We start from the raw sequence: 21481 nt of genomic DNA on the forward strand, positions 1-21481 counted from the left end.
CACTCCCCTGGTTTAGCCCAGGGTCCTCTCCCGTCGAGGATTTCCTCCCATATCCAGAATTCCTTATTACGTATCTCCTGCTGCCGCTGCCTGTTGACACGCTGCTTGGTCCTGTTAGGGTGGGTGATTCTGTAACGCTTTCTTCCGTCGAAGGAGAGTCGGACCAAAATGCAGCGTGGTTAGTTCGATACATCTTTAATAATGAAAAAACACGAACAATACAAAAACAACAAACGGAATGTGAAAACCTATACAGCCTATCTGGTGAATAACTAACACAGAGACAGGAACAATCACCCACAAAACACTCAAAGAATATGGCTGCCTAAATATGGTTCCCAATCAGAGACAACGATAAACACCTGCCTCTGATTGAGAACCACTCCAGACAGCCATAGACTTTGCTAGATAACCCCACTAAGCCACACACCCAACACCCCACAAAACCCCAAGACAAAACACACCACAATAAACCGATGTCACACCCTGGCCTGACCAAATAAATAAAGACAAACACAATATATTACGACCAGGGCGTGACAATCCTATAATAATGTGTTATAAGGCAGTGTACCCCTCTATCTCTCTGAATGTAGTTTCTCCTCCTGTCCATCAGGTGGTGGGACAGCGAGCAGATATGGCCATCGGATCCCTCACCATCAACGAGGAGAGGTCAGAGGTCGTGGACTTCTCCGTCCCCTTCGTGGAGACGGGCATCAGCGTCATGGTCTCCCGTAGCAATGGAACCGTCTCACCCTCTGCCTTCCTGGGTGAGTGAAGGAACTGATGAGGTTGAAGTAAATCTGGACATATTGATGGTCCAGGTAAAAATTTAATTCCCACTTGCACATGACTCCACTCCCTCCCTATCTAGCTCTGACTTTGCTGATAGCTACTTTATTGAGGAAAAGTGTACTTACAATGACAGTGATGTGTGGTTGTCCCACCTAGCTACTGTATGTTAAGATGAATGCACTAACTGTAAGTCACTCTGGATAAGTGTAAGGGGTGGCAGGGAAGTCCAACACAGGAGAGCAGAACTTGGTGAATAGCCAGAGCAGTTTAATATATAAAACTAACGGTATATAAAACAACAAACACATGGGCTCCAGTAACACATAGCACACCAGTAACACATAGCACACCAGTAACACATAGCGCTCCAGTAACACATAGCACACCAGTAACACATAGCGCTCCAGTAACACATAGCGCTCCAGTAACACATAGCACACCAGTAACACATAGCACACCAGTAACACATAGCACACCAGTAACACATAGCACACCAGTAACACATAGCACACCAGTAACACATAGCACACCAGTAACACATAGCGCTCCAGTAACACATAGCGCACCAGTAACACATAGCGCACCAGTAACACATAGCACCAGTAACACATAGCACACCAGTAACAAATAGCACACCAGTAACACATAGCACAAGAACTTACAATAAACAATTCCCGACAAGGACATGGGGGAAACAGGGGGAAAATATACAACATGTAATTAGGGATTTGAAACCAGGTGAGTGTGAAAACAAGACAAAACAAATGGAACATGAGAAATGGATCGGCAATGGCTAGAAGACTGGCTACGTCGACCGCCAAACACCGCCCGAACAAGGAGAGGAACCGACTTCGGTAGAAGTCGTGACAATAAGAGAGTCTGCTAAATGACTAAAATGTAAATGAACCTTATGCACAGATCTAGGATCAGCTTACCCTCTCCCAATTCAAAAGTGCTGTGGTTTCATCAAATGGTTCAAACTTTACTTGCGTTTGTTGTCACGTCGTTTCAGCTTAAACTTCCAGTCTGTCAGCAGGTGAAATAATTTTTTAGATTGAATTACAGTAAACAGAATGGACTGGAAGACACATACACACTGGAGTAGTGGGTCATGCTGTGTTAGCTAGCTTGTTTGTTTGCTCGCAGAGCTCTGTAACTTAGACTGGTTTGGGCTCTGATGGATTCTCAGTCGCCTCTATCAACAAATCAAATCAAATTCAATTGATCCAATTGTATTAGTCACATGCGCCGAATACAACAGGTGTAGACCTTACAGTGAAATGTTTACTTACGAGCCCCTAACCAACAATGCAGTTTTAAAAAATATGATAGGAATAAGAAATGAAAGTAACAAGTAATTAAAGAGCAGCAGTAAAATAACAATAGCGAGACTATATACGGGGGGTACCGGTACAGAGTCAGTGTGTGGGGGTACCGGTACAGAGTCAGTGTGTGGGGGTACCGGTACAGCGTCAGTGTGTGTGGGCACCGGTACAGAGTCAGTGTGTGGGGGTACCTGTACAGAATCAGTGTGTGGGGGCACCGGTACAGAATCAGTGTGTGGGGGTACAGGTACAGAATCAGTGTGTGGGGGTACCGGTACAGAGTCAGTGTGTGGGGGCACCGGTACAGAGTCAGTGTGTGGGGGCACCGGTACAGAGTCAGTGTGTGGGGGTACAGGTACAGAATCAGTGTGTGGGGGTACGGTACAGAGTCAGTGTGTGGGGCAGTACAGAATCAGTGTGTGTGGGGGTACAGAGTCAGTGGTGGGGGTACAGGTACAGAGTCAGTGTGTGGGGGTACCGGTACAGAATCAGTGTGTGGGGGTACCGGTACAGAATCAGTGTGTGGGGTACCACAGAGTCAATGTGTGGGGTACAGGTACAGAGTCAGTGTGTGGGGGTACAGGTACAGAGTTAATGTGTGGGGGTACAGGTACAGAGTCAGTGTGTGGGGGGGTACAGAATCAGTGTGTGGGGGTACCGGTACAGAGTCAGTGTGTGGGGGGGTACAGAGTCAATGTGTGTGGGTACCGGTACAGAATCAGTGTGTGGGGTACCGGTACAGAGTCAGTGTGGGGGTACAGGTACAGAGTCAGTGTGTGGGGGTACAGGTACAGAGTTAATGTGTGGGGGTACAGGTACAGAGTCAGTGGGGGTACCGGTACAGAGTCAGTGTGCGGGGGTACCGGTACAGAGTCAGTGTGCGGGGGCACCGGTACAGAGTCAGTGTGGGTACCGGTACAGAGTCAGTGTGCGGGGTACAGGTACAGCGTCAGTGTGGGGGTACGGTACAGATTCAGTGTGTGGGGGTACAGGTACAGAGTCAGTGTGTGGGGTACAGGTACAGAGTTAATGTGTGGGGGTACATGTACAGAATCAGTGTGTGGGGGTACCGGTACAGAATCAGTGAGTGGGGGTACCGGTACAGAATCAGTGTGTGGGGGTACCGGTACAGAGTCAATGTGTGGGGGTACAGGTACAGAGTCAGTGTGTGGGGGTACAGGTACAGAGTTAATGTGTGGGGTACAGGTACAGAGTCAGTGTGTGGGGGTACCGGTACAGAGTCAGTGTGTGGGGGTACCGGTACAGAGTCAGTGTGTGGGGTACCGGTACAGAATCAGTGTGTGGGGGTACCGGTACAGAATCAGTGTGTGGGGGTACCGGTACAGAGTCAGTGTGTGGGGGCACCGGTACAGAGTCAATGTGTGGGGGTACAGGTACAGAGTCAGTGTGTGGGGGTACAGGTACAGAGTTAATGTGTGGGGGTACAGGTACAGAGTCAGTGTGTGGGGGTACCGGTACAGAGTCAGTGTGTGGGGGTACCGGTAAAGAGTCAGTGTGTGGGGGTACCGGTACAGAATCAGTGTGTGGGGGTACCGGTACAGAGTCAGTGTGTGGGGGCACCGGTACAGAGTCAATGTGTGTGGGTACCGGTACAGAATCAGTGTGTGGGGGTACCGGTACAGCGTCAGTGTGTGTGGGCACCGGTACAGAGTCAGTGTGTGGGGGTACCTGTACAGAATCAGTGTGTGGGGGCACCGGTACAGAATCAGTGTGTGGGGGTACAGGTACAGAATCAGTGTGTGGGGGTACCGGTACAGAGTCAGTGTGTGGGGGCACCGGTACAGAGTCAGTGTGTGGGGGCACCGGTACAGAGTCAGTGTGTGGGGGTACAGGTACAGAATCAGTGTGTGGGGGTACCGGTACAGAGTCAGTGTGTGGGGGCACCGGTACAGAATCAGTGTGTGTGGGTACCGGTACAGAGTCAGTGGTGGGGGTACAGGTACAGAGTCAGTGTGTGGGGGTACCGGTACAGAATCAGTGTGTGGGGGTACCGGTACAGAATCAGTGTGTGGGGGTACCGGTACAGAGTCAATGTGTGGGGGTACAGGTACAGAGTCAGTGTGTGGGGGTACAGGTACAGAGTTAATGTGTGGGGGTACAGGTACAGAGTCAGTGTGTGGGGGTACCGGTACAGAATCAGTGTGTGGGGGTACCGGTACAGAGTCAGTGTGTGGGGGCAGTCAGAGTCAATGTGTGTGGGGTACAGAATCAGTGTGTGGGGGTACCGGTACAGAGTCAGTGTGTGGGGGTACAGGTACAGAGTCAGTGTGTGGGGGTACAGGTACAGAGTTAATGTGTGGGGGTACAGGTACAGAGTCAGTGTGTGGGGGTACCGGTACAGAGTCAGTGTGCGGGGGTACCGGTACAGAGTCAGTGTGCGGGGGCACCGGTACAGAGTCAGTGTGTGTGGGTACCGGTACAGAGTCAGTGTGCGGGGGTACAGGTACAGCGTCAGTGTGTGGGGGTACCGGTACAGATTCAGTGTGTGGGGGTACAGGTACAGAGTCAGTGTGTGGGGGTACAGGTACAGAGTTAATGTGTGGGGTACATGTACAGAATCAGTGTGTGGGGGTACCGGTACAGAATCAGTGAGTGGGGGTACCGGTACAGAATCAGTGTGTGGGGGTACCGGTACAGAGTCAATGTGTGGGGTACAGGTACAGAGTCAGTGTGTGGGGGTACAGGTACAGAGTTAATGTGTGGGGGTACAGGTACAGAGTCAGTGTGTGGGGGTACCGGTACAGAGTCAGTGTGTGGGGGTACCGGTACAGAGTCAGTGTGTGGGGGTACCGGTACAGAATCAGTGTGTGGGGGTACCGGTACAGAATCAGTGTGTGGGGGTACCGGTACAGAGTCAGTGTGTGGGGCACCGGTACAGAGTCAATGTGTGGGGGTACAGGTACAGAGTCAGTGTGTGGGGGTACAGGTACAGAGTTAATGTGTGGGGGTACAGGTACAGAGTCAGTGTGTGGGGGTACCGGTACAGAGTCAGTGTGTGGGGGTACCGGTAAAGAGTCAGTGTGTGGGGGTACCGGTACAGAATCAGTGTGTGGGGGTACCGGTACAGAGTCAGTGTGTGGGGGCACCGGTACAGAGTCAATGTGTGTGGGTACCGGTACAGAATCAGTGTGTGGGGGTACCGGTACAGAGTCAGTGTGTGGGGGTACCGGTACAGAATCAGTGTGTGGGAGTACCGGTACAGAATCAGTGTGTGGGGTACCGGTACAGAGTCAGCGTGTGGGGGTACCGGTACAGAGCCAGTGTGAGGGGGTACAGGTTAGTTGAGGTAATATGTACATGTAGGTAGAGTTATTAATGTGTTCTAAGAGGGTACAGGTTAGTTGAGGTAATATGTACATTTAGGTAGAGTTATTAATGTATTCTAAGGGGGTACAGGTTAGTTGAGGTAATATGTACATGTAGGTAGAGTTATTAATGTGTTCTAATGGGGTACAGGTTAGTTGAGGTAATATGTACATGTAGGTAGAGTTATTAATGTGTTCTAAGGGGGTACAGGTTAGTTGAGGTAATATGTACATGTAGGTAGAGTTATTAATGTGTTCTAAGGGGGTACAGGTTAGTTGAGGTAATATGTACATGTAGGTAGAGTTATTAATGTGTTCTAAGGGGGTACAGGTTAGTTGAGGTAATATGTACATGTAGGTAGAGTTATGAAAGTGTTCTAAGTTGTGTTTATACTGAATGTCTTTGTTGATCCTCTCCTCTCATCTCCTCTCCTCTCCTCTCCTCTCCTCTCCTCTCCTCTCCTCTCCTCTCCTCTCCTCTCCTCTCCTCTCCTCTCCTCTCCTCTCCTCTCCTCTCCTCTCCCTCAGAGCCCTACAGTCCAGCGGTGTGGGTGATGATGTTCGTCATGTGCCTGACCGTGGTGGCTGTGACCGTCTTCATATTTGAGTTTTTCAGTCCAGTCGGCTACAACCGCAGCCTTTCCAGCGGAAAGAGTAAGTGACAGAGTTCCATTAGAAAGAGGCTATGCTGGGTCCATGTTTGGAAGCCATGTTGTTTCCTAGGTCACTGAATGGATACACAATTCCATACAGTTGTTCTATATGTTCAGTGTCTCATAGTTCATGTGACAGAACATTCCAGAATACCCTCCCTACACTGTGTTTGGCTGATGTACATGTCCATCACCACAGGACATTTCCATGCCTTGTTTGTGCTGTTGTTGTTGATGATGTTGGTTGGTCAGTCAATCAAGTATCACTGCAGAAACATTGATTGGTATGAAAGTGTGTGTATCAGAGGATGGAAACAATATTGTCTCTCATATGTTGCATTGCAGCCCTATATCTTTAATATTGAAGCAGACATTTATTATTTAGCAGCAGTTTGCACCGCTGTCATATTATGTATGATTCCTGCCTCTGTCCGATACCTCTGAGCTCTCTCTCCTTCTCTCTCTCTCTCTCTCTCTCTCTCTCTCTCTCTCTCTCTCTCTCTCTCTCTCAGGTCTCTCTCTCTCCTTCTCTCTCTTAGGTCTCGCTTTCTCTCTCCTTCTCTCTTTTAGGTCTCTCTCTCTCTCCTTCACTCTCTTAGGACTCTCTCTCTCTCTCTCCTTCTCTCTCTTAGGTCTCTCTCTCTCTCCTTCTCTCTCTTAGGTCTCTCTCTCCTTTTCTCTTAGGTCGCTCTCTCTCTTAGGTCTCTCTCTCTCCTTCTCTCTCTATGTCTCTCTCTCTCTCTCTCCTTCTCTCTCTGAGGTCTCTCTCTCTTTCTCTCGCTTAGGTCTCTCAATTCAATTCAATTCAATTCAAGGGCTTTATTGGCATGGGAAACATGTGTTAACATTGCTAAAGCAAGTGAGGTAGATAATATATAAAGTGAAATAAACAATAAAAATTAACAGTAGACATCACACATACAGAAGTTTCAAAACAATAAAGACATCACAAATGTCATATTATATATATATATACAGTGTTTTAACAATGTACAAATGGTAAAGGACACAAGATAAAATAAATAAGCATAGATATGGGTTGTATTTACAATGGTGCGTGTTCTTCACTGGTTGCCCTTTTCTCGTGGCAACAGGTCACACATCTTGCTGCTTCTCTCTCTCTGTCCTTCTCTCTCTTAGGTCTCTCTCTCTCTCGCTCTCTCCTTCTCTCTCTCCCTCTCTCTCTCCTTCTCTCTCTTAGGTCTCTCTCTCTCTCCTTCTCTCTCTTAGGTCTCTCTCTCCTTCTCTCTCTTAGGTCTCTGTCTCCTCTCTCTTAGGTCTCTCTCTCTCCTTCTCTCTCTTAGGTCTCTCTCTCCTTCTCTCTCTTAGGTCTCTCTCTCTCTCTCTCCTTCTCTCTCTTAGGTCTCTCTCTCTCTCCTCTCTCTTAGGTCTCTCTCTCCTTCTCTCTCTCCTTCTCTCTCTTAGGTCTTCTCTCTCTTACGTCTCTTTCTCCTCTCTCTTAGGTCTCTCTCTCTCCTTCTCTCTCTTAGGTCTCTCTCTCTCTCTCCTTCTCTCTTTTAGGTCTCTCTTTCTCTCCTCTCTCTTAGGTCTCTCTCTCCTCTCTCTCTCTCTCTCTCTCTCCTTCTCTCTCTTAGGTCTCTCTCTCTCCTTCTCTCTCTTAGGTCTGTCTCCTTCTCTTGCTTAGGTCTCTCTCTCTCCTTCTCTTGCTTAGGTCTCTCCCTCTCTCTCTCTTCTCTCTCTCTCCTCTCTCTCCTACACTCTCTCTTAGGTCTCTCTCTCCTTCTCTCTCTCTCTCTCTCTCTCTCTCTCTCTCTCTCTCTCTCTCTCTTTGGTCTCTCTCTCCTTCTCTCTCTTAGGTTTCTCTCTCAATTCAATTCAATTCAATTCAAGGGGCTTTATTGGCATGGGAAACATGTGTTAACATTGCCAAAGCAAGTGAGGTAGATAATACATAAAGTGAATAGATATTGGTGAAATAAACAATAAAAATTAACAGTAAACATTACACATACAGAAGTTTCAAAACAATAAAGACAATCCAAATGTCATATTATATATACACAGTGTTTTAACAATGTACAAATGGTTAAAGGACACAAGATAAAATAAATAAGCATAAATATGGTTTGTATTTACAATGTTTGTTCTTCACTGGTTGCCCTTTTCTCGAGGCAACAGGTCACAAATCTTGCTGCTGTGATGGCACACTGTGGAATTTCACCCAGCAGATATGGGAGTTTATCAAAATTGGATTTGTTTTCGAATTCTTTGTGGATCTGTGTAAACTGAGGGAAATATGTCTCTCTAATATGGTCATACATTGGGCAGGAGGTTAGGAAGTGCAGCTCAGTTTCCACCTCATTTTGTGGGCCGTGAGCATGTCTGCCTATGGCGGCCTTTCTCAATAGCAAGGCTATGCTCACTGAGTCTGTACATACATCTATCTCTCTCTCTCCTTCAATCTCTTAGGTCTCTCTCTCTCTCTCTCCTTCTCTCTCTTAGGTCTCTCTCTCCTTCTCTCTCTTAGGTCTTTCTCTCTCTCTCTCTCTCTCTCTCTCTCTCTCTCTCTCTCTCTCTCTCTCTCCTTCTCTCTCTTAGGTCTTTCTCTCTCTCTTTCTCTCTCTCTCCTTCTCTCTCTTAGGTCTTTCTCTCCTTCTCTCTCATAGGTCTTTCTCTCTCTCTCTTAGGTCTCTCTCTCTCCTTCTCTCTTTTAGATCTTTCTCTCTCTCTCTCTCTCTCTCTTAGGTATTTCTCTTTCTCTCTCTCTCTCTCTTAGGTATTTCTCTCTCTCTCTCTCTCTTAGGTCTCTCTCTCTCTCTTAGGTCTCTCTCTCTCTCTCTTAGGTCTCTCTCTCTCTCTCTTAGATCTCTCTCTCTTAGGACTCTCTCTCTCTCTTAGGTCTCTCTCTCTCTCTCTCTCTCTCTCTCTCTCTCTCTCTCAGGTCTCACTCATTCTCAATTCAATTCAATTCAATTCAAGGGGCTTTATTGGCATGGGAAACATGTGTTAACATTGTCAAAGCAAGTGAGGTAGATAATATACAAAAGTGAAATAAACAATACAAATTAACAGTAAACATTACACATACAGAAGTTTCAAAACAATAAAGAAATGACAAATGTCATATTATATATATATACAGTGTTGTAGCAATGTACAAATGGTTAAAGTACAATAAATATGCATAAATATGGGTCATATTTACAATGGTGTTTGTTCTTCACTGGTTGCCCTTTTCTTGTGGCAACAGGTCACAAGTGGGTGCACTCTCTCTCTCTCAGGTCTCTCTCTCTCTTAGGTTTCTCTCTCTCTCTCTTAGGTCTCTCTCTCTCTTAGGTCTCTCTCTCTCTCTTAGGTCTCTCTTAGGTCTCTCTCTCTCTTAGGTCTCTCTTAGGTCTCTCTCTCTCTCTTATAGGTCTCTCTCTCTCTTAGGTCTCTCTCTCTCGCTTAGGTCTCTCTCTCGCTCTCTCTCTTCTCTCTCTCTCTCTCTTAGGTCTCTCTCTCTCTCTCTTAGGTCTCTCTCTCTCTCTTAGGTCTCTCTCTCTCTCTCTCTCTCTCTCTCTTAGGTCTCTCATCTTTTACAGCATGACTGCTGCGCTGTACATATTTTACCTCTCTGTCCTCCTCTCACACATTCCCTTCATCTCCCTAATCCCTTTTCCTGTCATTTAAAATAAGGGCTCTAGTGTTTGATCCTGGTGAAGATTAGACCATGAGTGGTGAAATTAAGTGTATGATTTCATCTCAGTGTTGAAAGCAGTGGTGTTCAATATTTATTGAAAGTACTTGAGAGGGAATCCGCAAGGTATTATTTGCTATATCAAATGAAAGTTTGTCACGTGCACGGTATACAACAGGTGTAAACAGTACAGGGAAATGCTTACTTTAAAGCTCTTCCTCGTCGATGCAGTGTTCAGTACCAAAGGTAAAGAAATAGAGAATCCACAATAGGATCTTAAAAAGAGCATGGAATCAATACTAGGTCAGATCAAATAAAAACAGGAAATAAAACACCTTAAAAACAGGAAATATACCTTATCATAAGGCATGGATCAGTCATTCCAGGGGTTTTGGATATTTGGTTAATCTTGAGTGGAACAGTATTGTCCATAACGTTGCTTACAGTAAAATGGGTTGAAAACACTGTTTCGCAAGCCAATACTAACTAGCGATACCAATAGACTTCCAGTCATTGCTGCTGTCATCTGCTAGCATGCTGGTATCCCTTTAACACTGCAGGCCTTAATTTAAAGCTCTATTGGTATCTGCTAGCATGCTGGTATCCCGTTAACACTGCAGGCGTTCATTTAAAGCTCTATTGGTATCTGCTAGCATGCTGGTATCCCGTTAACACTGCCGGCCTTCATTTAAAGCTCTATTGGTATCTGCTAGCATGCTGGTATCCCTTTAACACTGCAGGCCTTAATTTAAAGCTCTATTGGTATCTGCTAGCATGCTGGTATCCCGTTAACACTGCAGGCGTTCATTTAAAGCTCTATTGGTATCTGCTAGCATGCTGGTATCCCGTTAACACTGCCGGCCTTCATTTAAAGCTCTATTGGTATCTGCTAGCATGCTGGTATCCCTTTAACACTGCAGGCCTTAATTTAAAGCTCTATTGGTATCTGCTAGCATACTGGTATCCCTTTAACACTGCCGGCCATTTTCATTTAAAGTTAACACTCTCATTTGGTATCTGCTAGCATGCTGGTATCCCTTTAAAACTGCAGGCCTTCATTTAAAGGTCTATTGGAATCTGCTAGCATGCTGGTATCCCTTTAACACTGCCGGCCTTCATTTAAAGGTCTATTGGAATCTGCTAGCATGCTGGTATCCCTTTAACACTGCAGGCCTTCATTTAAAGGTCTATTGGAATCTGCTAGCATGCTGGTATCCCTTTAACACTGCAGGCCTTCATTTAAAGCTCTATTGGTATCTGCTAGCATACTGGTATCCCTTTAACACTGCAGGCCTTCATTTAAAGCTCTATTGGTATCTGCTAGCATACTGGTATCCCTTTAACACTGCAGGCCTTCATTTAAAGCTCTATTGGTATCTGATTGCATGCTGGTATCCCTTTAACACCGCAGGCCTTCATTTAAAGCTCTATTGGTATCTGCTAGCATACTGGTATCCCTTTAACACTGCAGGCCTTCATTTAAAGCTCTATTGGTATCTGCTAGCATACTGGTATCCCTTTAACACTGCAGGCCTTCATTTAAAGCTCTATTGGAATCTGCTAGCATGCTGGTATCCCTTTAACACTGCAGGCCTTCATTTAAAGCTCTATTGGTATCTGCTAGCATGCTGGTATCCCTTTAACAATGCCGGCCTTCATTTAAAGCTCTATTGGTATCTGCTTGCATGCTGGTATCCCTTTAACACTGCCGGCCTTCATTTAAAGCTCTATTGGAATCTGCTAGCATGCTGGTATCCCTTTAACACTGCAGGCCTTCATTTAAAGCTCTATTGGTATCTGCTAGCATGCTGGTATCCCTTTAACACTGCCGGCCTTCATTTAAAGCTCTATTGGAATCTGCTAGCATGCTGGTATCCCGTTAACACTGCCGGCCTTCATTTAAAGCTCTATTGGTATCTCCTAGCATGCTGGTATCCCTTTAACACTGCAGGCCTTAATTTAAAGCTCTATTGAGAGGACTGTTGACTGGATGCATTCATACTTTTCCAGTGAGGGACTCTCCTCCTCCTTTTCCCTCACGTCCTCCCTCTCTCTCTCTCTCCCTCATACCCCACCCCACCAAACTCCCTCTCTGCCCCAACCCTGGTATCCCCCCACCCCCTCCTCTCCCTCTCTCCATCCAGAGGCAGGAGGCTCTACGTTCACCATAGGAAAGTCTGTGTGGTTGCTGTGGGCCATTGTGTTCAATAACTCGGTCCCAGTGGAGAACCCCAGAGGAACCACCAGTAAGATCATGGTGCTGATCTGGGCCTTCTTCGCTGTCATCTTCCTGGCTTCCTACACAGCCAACCTGGCTGCCTTCATGATCCAGGAGGAGTACATAGACACTGTCTCTGGACTCTCAGACAAAAAGGTAAACATAGAAGAATGGTTGTGTGTTTTTTTTTGAAAGGTGGGTAAGGGTTATAGGTAAAGGTTATAGGTAAGGGTTATAGGTAAGGGTTATAGGTAAGGGTTATATGTAAGGGTTATAGGTAAGGGTTATAGGTAAGGGTTATAGGTAAAGGTTATAGGTAAGGGTTATAGGTAAGGGTTATAGGTAAAGGTTATAGGTAAGGGTTATAGGTAAGGGTTATAGGTAAGGGTTATAAGTAAGGGTTATAGGTAAGGGTTATAGGTAAATGTTATAGGTAAGGGTTATAGGTAAGGGTTATAGGTAAGGGTTATAGGTCAATGTTATAGGTAAGGGTTATAGGTAAGGGTTATAGGTAAGGGTTATAGGTAAGGGTTATAGGTAAGGGTTATAGGTAAGGGTTATAGGTAAAGGTTATAGGTAAGGGTTATAGGTAAGGGTTATAGGTAAGGGTTATAGGTAAGGGTTATAGGTAAAGGTTATAGGTAAGGGTTATAGGTAAGGGTTATAGGTAAAGGTTATAGGTAAGGGTTATAGGTAAGGGTTATAGGTAAGGGTTTAGGTAAGGGTTATAGGTAAGGGTTATAGGTAAGGGTTATAGGTAAGGGTTATAGGTAAGGGTTATAGGTAAAGGTTATAGGTAAGGGTTATAGGTAAGGGTTATAGGTAAAGGTTATAGGTAAGGGTTATAGGTAAAGGTTATAGGTAAGGGTTATAGGTAAGGGTTATAGGTAAAGGTTATAGGTAAGGGTTATAGGTAAGGGTTATAGGTAAGGGTTATAGGTAAGGGTTATAGGTAAGGGTTATAGGTAAGGGTTTAGGTAGGTTATAGGTAAAGGTTATAGGTAAGGGTTATAGGTAAGGGTTATAGGTAAGGGTTATAGGTAAAGGTTATAGGTAAGGGTTATAGGTAAGGGTTATAGGTAAGGGTTATAGGTAAGGGTTATAGGTAAAGGTTATAGGTAAGGGTTATAGGTAAGGGTTATAGGTAAAGGTTATAGGTAAGGGTTATAGGTAAGGGTTATAGGTAAGGGTTATAGGTAAGGGTTATAGGTAAGGGTTATAGGTAAAGGTTATAGGTAAGGGTTATAGGTAAGGGTTATAGGTAAGGGTTATAGGTAAAGGTTATAGGTAAGGGTTATAGGTAAGGGTTATAGGTAAGGGTTATAGGTAAGGGTTATAGGTAAAGGTTATAGGTAAGGGTTATAGGTAAGGGTTATAGGTAAGGGTTATAGGTAAAGGTTATAGGTAAGGGTTATAGGTAAGGGTTATAGGTAAGAGTTATAGGTAAGGGTTATAGGTAAGGGTTATTGGTAAGGGTTATAGGTAAGGGTTATAGGTAAAGGTTATAGGTTATAGGTAAGGGTTATAGGTTTTGATAGGTTTGATTCTGATGTACCAATGTTTAAAAATATGTTCAGTTTAACATCAATTTCACTCTCAAGCACACATTGATGTCCAGGCTCCCTCTCTCTCTCTCTCTCTCTCTCTCTCTCTCTCTCTCTCTCTCTCTCTGCTTTCTGATGTTCAATGTTTTGGTTGAATATGATAGCATGGTATTTTGAGCTTGATGTTGAGTGTACTGTCATGGTCTATTACAGCTCAGTGCTTTATGGTCAATACTTTGTTGTCGTGATACTGCTCAGTGTTATGGTGATTGGACATGGCTACAGATACAATACAACTGGATTCATACGGTTTATGTGATTTGGTCTCTATGGTTCTCTGATGTAGAAAAAAATATACTTCCTTGTACTGTAGCAAAGCACAGGCTTCTCCCCTCTCTATTCAATCATAGGCCCATTGTTTCTTCATAAAATAGGGATGTTTAGCCCAACTCAAACTCCCCTTTCTCACCTCTCTTTCAGTTCCAGCACCCCACAGAGCAGTACCCCCCTCTGAAGTTTGGCACGGTGCCCAATGGAAGTACAGAGAAGAACATCCGCAGTAACTACCCTGGCATGCACCATTACATGGTCAAATATAACCAGAGAGGGGTGGAGGACGCCATTAACAACCTCAAGACTGGGTCTGTCTTTCTTTCTGTCCCCTCTGGGATCTGAACTATGTCTATGAGATGATCCCCTCACTCTCACTCTTTCCCCTAAACTTCCCTCTCACAATATCAACCTCTCACCCTAAAACATCTCACCCAAAAATGTCCTCTCTGTCCCACTCTATATTACAGGATCAGTCAAATACTTCCCCCCTCTCCTCTCCTTCTCTCTCCATCCCTCTCCTCTACCATCTCCTGTCCTTCTCTCTCCATCTCTCTCCTCTACCCTCTCCTCCCCTTCTTTCTCCATCCCTCTCCTCTACCCTCTCCTCTCCTTCTCGCTGCATCCCTCCCCTCTACACTCTCCTCTCCTTCTCTCTGCATTCCTCTCCTCTACCCTCTCCTCTCCTTCTTTCTCCATCCCTCTCATCTCCCCTCCCCTCTCCTTCACTCTGCATCCCTCCCCTCTACCCTCTCCTCTCCCCTCTCCTCTCCTTCTCTCTGCATCCTCCCCTCTACCCTCTCCTCTCCCCTCTCCTCTCCTTCTCTCTGCATCCCTCTCCTCCCCACTCTACACTCTCCTTCTTTCTCCATCCCTCTCCTCTACCCTCTCCTCTCCCCTCTCCTCTCCTTCTCTCTGCATCCCTCTCCTCTCCTCTACCCTCTCCTCTCCTTCTCTCTGCATCCCTCTTCTCTACCCTCTCCTCTCCTTCTCTCTGCATCCCTCTCCTCTACACTCTCCTCTCCTTCTTTCTCAATCCCTCTCCTCTCCCCACTCCTCTCCTTCTCTCTCCATCCCTCCCCTCTACCCTCTCCTCTCCCTCTCCTCTCCTTCTCTCTGCATCCTCCTCTCTACCCTCTCCTCTCCCCTCTCCTCTCCTTCTCTCTGCATCCCTCTCCTCTACCCTCTCCTCTCCTTCTCTCTCCATCCCTCCCCTCTACACTCTCCTCTCCTTCTTTCTCCATCCCTCTCCTCTCCCCTCTCCTCTCCTTCTCTCTCCATCCCTCTCCTCTCCTTCTCTCTGCATCCTCCCCTCTACCCTCTCATCTCTCCTCTCCTCTCCTTCTCTCTGCATCCCTCTCCTCTACTCTCTCCTCTCCTTCTCTCTGCATCCCTCTCCTCTACTCTCTCCTCTCCTTCTCTCTCCATCCCTCTCCTCTACCCTCTCATCTCCTTCTCTCTCCATCCCTCCCTTCTACACTCTCCTCTCCTTCTCTCTGCATCCCTCTCCTCTACTCTCCCCTCTCCTTCTCTCTGCATACCTCTCCTCTCCACTCTGCACTCTCCTTCTTTCTCCATCCCTCTCCTCTACCCTCTCCTCAACCCTCTCCTCTCCTTCTCTCTCCATCCCTCCCCTCTACACTCTCCTCTCCTTCTCTCTGCATCCCTCTCCTCTACTCTCTCCTCTCCTTCTCTCTCCATCCCTCCCCTCTACACTCTCCTCTCCTTCTCTCTGCATCCCTCTCCTCTACTCTCCCCTCTCCTTCTCTCTGCATACCTCTCCTCTCCACTCTGCACTCTCCTTCTTTCTCCATCCCTCTCCTCTCCTCTACCCTCTCCTCAACCCTCTCCTCTCCTTCTCTCTCCATCCCTCCCCTCTACACTCTCCTCTCCTTCTCTCTGCATCCCTCTCCTCTACTCTCTCTCTCCTCCTTCTCTCTGCATCCCTCTCCTCTACTCTCTCCTCTCCTTCTCTCTGCATACCTCTCCTCTCCCCTCTCCTCTCATTCTCTCTCCATACCTCTCCTCTACCCTCTCCTCTCCTTCTCTCTGCATCCCTCTCCTCTCCTCTCCACTCTCCTCTCCTTCTCTCTGCATCCCTCCCCTCTACACTCTCCTCTCCTTCTCTCTCCATCCCTCTCCTCTACCCTCTCCTCTCCCCTCTCCCTCTCATTCTCTCTCCATACCTCTCCTCTACCCTCTCCTCTCCTTCTCTCTGCATCCCTCTCCTCTCCTCTCCACTCTCCTCTCCTTCTCTCTGCATCCCTCCCCTCTACACTCTCCTCTCCTTCTCTCTCCATACCTCTCCTCTACCCTCTCCTCTCCTTCTCTCTACATCCCTCCCCTCTACACTCTCCTCTCCATCTCTCTCCATCCCTCCCCTCTACACTCTCCTCTCCTTCTCTCTGCAGCCCTCTCCCCTCTTCTCCTTCTCTCTGCATCCCTCTCCTCTCCTCTCCACTCTCCTCTCCTTCTCTCTGCATCCCTCTCCTCTACACTCTCCTCTCCATCTCTCTCCATCCCTCCCCTCTACACTCTCCTCTCCTTCTCTCTGCAGCCGTCTCCTCTCCCCTCTTCTCCTTCTCTCTGCATCCCTCTCCTTTACACTCTCCTCTCCTTCTCTCTGCATCCCTCTCCTCTACTCTCTCCTCTCCTTCTATCTCCATCCCTCCCCTCTACACTCTCCTCTCCTTCTCTCTGCATCCCTCTCCTCTACTCTCTCCTCTCCTTCTCTCTGCATCCCTCTCCTTTACACTCTCCTCTCCTTCTCTCTGCATCCCTCTCCTCTACTCTCTCCTCTCCTTCTCTCTCCATCCCTCCCCTCTACCCTCTCCTCTCCTTCTCTCTGCATCCCTCCCCTCTACACTCTCCTCTCCTTCTCTCTGCATCCCTCTCCTCTACCCATCCCTCTCCTCTACACTCTCCTCTCCACTCTCCTCTCCTTCTCTCTGCATCCCTCTCCTCTACTCTCTCCTCTCCTTCTCTCTGCATACCTCTCCTCTCCACTCTCCTCTCCTTCTCTCTGCATCCTTCTCCTCTCCACTCTCCTCTCCTTCTCTCTGCATCCCTCTCCTCTACTCTCTCCTCTCTCCTTCTCTTGTTAAATCTGCATCATATGTCTGCTGGGTTGTATAATCCTTACAGTTTACTGTCACTAAGCCCCTGTCATCATCTCTCCCCGATTGCCTCGCCACCCCATTTATAGAACACTGTTAATGTGCTGGGAATGAGATTCTCTCTGTCGCTCCCTCTTTCTTCCTCTCTCCCCCCTCTTCTCTCTCTCTCTTTCGCTCTACCTCAGCCTCTCTTTATCTCTCCATCATTATTTCCTTTCCTTTCTTTAATATATGCCACCCACCCACCCTTTCTCTCTCTCTCTCTCTCTCTCTCTCTCTCTCTCTCTCTCTCTCTCTCTCTGGTTATTTCCTCCCCTGTGTGTTCTCTCTGTGTGTTTGTGCTTAAACTTTATAATACTCATCACTCTCTATCTCTCTCCCCCATGTGTCTTTTGCCCCGGAAGTGTGTAAATCTTCTTTCCCTCTCTCTCTCTCCTCCCATCTCTTTTACCACAGTACTGTATAAATCCTTCTCTCTCCACCTTCCATCCCCTCTCTCTTTCACTCTCTTTACTTTTTACTCTCTTTAGCACTTTCTCCCTTTCTCTCTTCTCCCTCTCTCTCGTTCTAACTTCAGATCTCTCTCACTCTCTCAACTCTTGCCTTTCTCTTTCTCTACTCCATCCCCCTGTTCTATTAACTCTTTAACTCCCCCGCTCTCTCTACAGGAAGTTGGATGCCTTTATCTACGATGCAGCTGTGTTGAACTACATGGCCAGGAAAGACGAGGGTTGTAAGGTGATGACCAGACAAGTTTGACTTGATGTATTCTATCTATTTACTCTTTTATTGTGTTTTATTGTCAGCTAGATAGTCGGTTGCTGTCACTTTGTGAAAATTGCAATTGTGAAAATAGCAATACAAAATGTGATGTATTGCTTGGTTGATTGGTTGGGTGAGTGAGTGATTGAGTGAGTAGTTGCTTGCTTGATTGATTGATTGATGTTTGCTTGTCAAAGGTGATGACCATAGGCTCTGGGAAGGTATTTGCCACCACAGGCTACGGTATCGCCCTGCACAAGAACTCCCGCTGGAAACGCCCCCTCGACCTGGCCCTGCTGCAGCTGGTGGGAGACGGTGAGGACAGGGGAGGAGGGGAGGAGGAAGGAGGTCGGGAGATGGGGAAGATAAGGGAGGACGGGAGGAGGAAGGGAGATGGTGAGGACAGGGGAGGAGGAGGGAAGGAGGAAGGGGAAGGATGTAGAGAGTGAGGGGAGACTTGGGGAAGGTTTAAGGTGTGGTAGGGGGTAAAAAGGAGAGGGGATGAGAAAGGGGGAGATGGAGGTCAAAGGGCAAAGGGTAAGGCAAGACGGTCCCTACACCTACTCCTTGGTCCTAACCATTTGATGTTTGCAGATCTGTAAGGTCTGGATAGGTATCAGCAGTTCTGTGTTAGAGCTTCCACCATATTGCTTCCACCTTACAGATCTGCAAATACTGGAGGGTTAGGGCCAAGGGGAAGGGGGAGGGAATGAATTGGGACTGGCTGAGGGAATAAGGTGGGGGGATGGTGATGACTTGTTGGGTCATGATGGGAACGGGGGCAAATGCTATGCTGAGATGAACTGGGGATGAGGCCTGAGGAGTGAGGGACCCTGAACAGGGGACGAGGCCCGAGGAATGAGGGATCTTGAACAGGGAACGAGGCCTGAGGAATGAGGGATCTTGAACAGGGGATGAGGCCTGAGGAATGAGGGATCTTAAACAGGGGATGAGGCCTGAGGAATGAGGAATGAGCGATCTTGAACAGGGGATAAGGCCTGAGGAATGAGGGATGTTGAACAGGGGATGAGGCCTGAGGAATGAGGGATGTTGAACAGGGGATAAGGCCTGAGGAATGAGGAATGTTGAACAGGGGATAAGGCCTGAGGAATGAGGGATGTTGAACAGGGGATGAGGCCTGTAGAATGAGGGATGTTGAACAGGGGATAAGGCCTGAGGAATGAGGGATGTTGAACAGGGGATAAGGCCTGAGGAATGAGGGATGTTGAACAGGGGATGAGGCCTGAGGAATGAGGGATGTTGAACAGGGGATGAGGCCTGTAGAATGAGGGATGTTGAACAGGGGATGAGGCCTGAGGAATGAGGGATGTTGAACAGGGGATAAGGCCTGAGGAATGAGGGATGTTGAACAGGGGATGATGCCTGAGGAATGAGGGATGTTGAACAGGGGATGAGGCCTGAGGAATGTTGAACAGGGGATGAGGTCTGAGGAATGAGGGATGTTGAACAGGGGATGAGGCCTGACGAATGAGGGATGTTGAACAGGGGATGAGGTCTGAGGAATGAGGGATGTTGAACAGGGGATAAGGCCTGAGGAATGAGGGATGTTGAACAGGGGATGAGGCCTGTAGAATGAGGGATGTTGAACAGGGGATGGGGCCTGAGGAATGAGGGATGTTGAACAGGGGATAAGGCCTGAGGAATGAGGGATGTTGAACAGGGGATGAGGCCTGAGGAATGTTGAACAGGGGATAAGGTCTGAGGAATGAGGGATGTTGAACAGGGGATAAGGCCTGAGAAATGAGGGATGTTGAACAGGGGATGAGGCCTGAGGAATGAGGGATGTTGAACAGGGGATGAGGCCTGAGGAATGAGGGATGTTGTACTATGGCTTTCAGGCATTAGTAGCAGCACTTTACTATTCTTGAGAATCTCTTTTTATATACCTTCCTCTCTTCCTCCTCTCTCCTTTTTCTCTCTGTCTTCCATCTGATGAAAGGAAATATTTAGTTTGTGTGTGTCAGTGTTGTTTGGAGGGATCATCACAACTTGTGACAGTTTTATAGTCATTACAGATAAGCTGAGGACCAGAGAGAGAGACAGAGAGGCACAAAGAGACAGAGGGAGAGAAGGACAGAAATGGACTGCAAGAAATAATGGATGAAACAGACAGACTGACTAAACCTCAAGGAATAGTAGAGACACATATGGACATTTCAGTAGAAATAGAGATGACAGTGAGCCAGATAATTCAATAATTGAATTCTTATAGGGTGTTATTATAGCACTATGTTTGTCCATTGTCCATTTCCAAGTCGGGGATTAGAGAGAAAGAGATTTAGCCTGTAATAGTGAGAAAGGCTGTTTTTAGCAGAGGCTGTCAAAACAGTAATGCTTAATTGTCAATTTTACAGTCTACACACACACACACACACACACACACACACACACACACACACACACACACACACACACACACACACACACACACACACACACACACACAAACACACACAAACACACACACACACACACACACACTGTATTGTCTCAATAGGATGCTCCTTGTTTGGCTTGACTCGTTGTTTAATCGTCTTTGCTCGTGGCGTTGGCGGACAAAGCCCTTTAGCTGCCTACACACTGATAATGCCAAGTCTATGAAACAAGATCCTGGGTGAGAGTTAAACATCCAGACCACGTGGGAAACACTCTATGCATGGGAAACGGAGCGTTCAGATGTGCACTCACAGGTTGTATTTGTATTTTATTCATGTTATTTGTGGCGTTTAGCATGCCCTTGCTCTTACGTCTGTGTACCTCAGGCTGAACAATGGTGCAGTATGGTGGAGGGCTCTAGTAACAGGAGCTGTTAAGTGAGGATGGATCTGGTAATAAGAAGGTATTATACTGTATGTGGGGATTACTAAAGAAGAGGATTCATTCCTAGAGGATAGGAGATGTTTCTCACATTCACGTTTCCTTAAGGGCCGCTTCTCAACATCCATTCTGACATCCTCTTCTATTCCATTATTCCGTTATTCCTCTTATGTCAGTTTATATTATATCATGTAGTTATGTCTTGTCATAACTGCATTCAGGAGGAGAGATACTGACCGATGATTTGATGAACTGTAATAGTTGTGTCGTTACACACTACCTCATGTGAGATCTATAGCATCTATCACCATTTTCTCTGGATAATGGTTGCACAATGTGTGACTCCGAAATCTTATTGATCTCTCCACAACCAGCACCTCTGCAGTGCACAAAGGTTTCCTTTCTCCTTTTGAGATCTAAAGTAGTTTGCATAGGGTTTGATACAAGCAGTAGTTTGTATAGGATTTGAGAAGCAGTTTTTTGTTGTTGTCTAGGGCTTGATAGAAATGGGATTATATATACTTTGCCGCCCAGGCAGCTACCATGTACCCACACGTCTGTGGACATGTCTGGCAGGATGTCATGGGTGGCCGTTTGACAGAATTGCCCCTACCCCCTACTGCCCATGTTTTCCCTAAAATCGCCTTGCTGGAACATGCCAGCTGTGTGGTGGCAGCGCCAGCTCTACCTGACCTCACCTGCCAAGTAGGTCAGATGTACTGTGTGGATTTGACACACCTGCCAGATTTGGCAGGCTGGAGCTGGTTGGAGCTGGCTGGAGGTGCGAAGAGAGATGGATGCCATCAAAACAAAAACAGTTTACAGCTATGGAGAGAGAGAGAGAGAGAGAGAGAGAGAGAGAGAGAGAGAGAGAGAGAGAGAGAGAGAGAGAGAGAGAGAGAGAGAGAGATTTTATATTATTATTTGCTATCAT

The 21481-nt window shown here is 47.0% G+C and overlaps 1 protein-coding gene across 1 annotated transcript in view; it reads left to right on the forward strand.

The window, feature by feature from the left end:
• LOC115125670 (glutamate receptor ionotropic, NMDA 2D-like) overlaps positions 1–21481 on the forward strand; it is a 113345-nt gene that overhangs the window by 54258 nt on the left and 37606 nt on the right. Inside the window, 6 exon segments of the mRNA XM_065027180.1 lie at positions 617–770; positions 5975–6100; positions 11884–12113; positions 13982–14142; positions 17616–17685; positions 17907–18024. Coding sequence (XP_064883252.1) covers positions 617–770; positions 5975–6100; positions 11884–12113; positions 13982–14142; positions 17616–17685; positions 17907–18024 — 859 coding nt within the window.

The sequence above is a fragment of the Oncorhynchus nerka genome, linkage group LG14 (assembly GCF_034236695.1).
Source record: "Oncorhynchus nerka isolate Pitt River linkage group LG14, Oner_Uvic_2.0, whole genome shotgun sequence".
NCBI classification, from domain to species: domain Eukaryota; kingdom Metazoa; phylum Chordata; class Actinopteri; order Salmoniformes; family Salmonidae; genus Oncorhynchus; species Oncorhynchus nerka.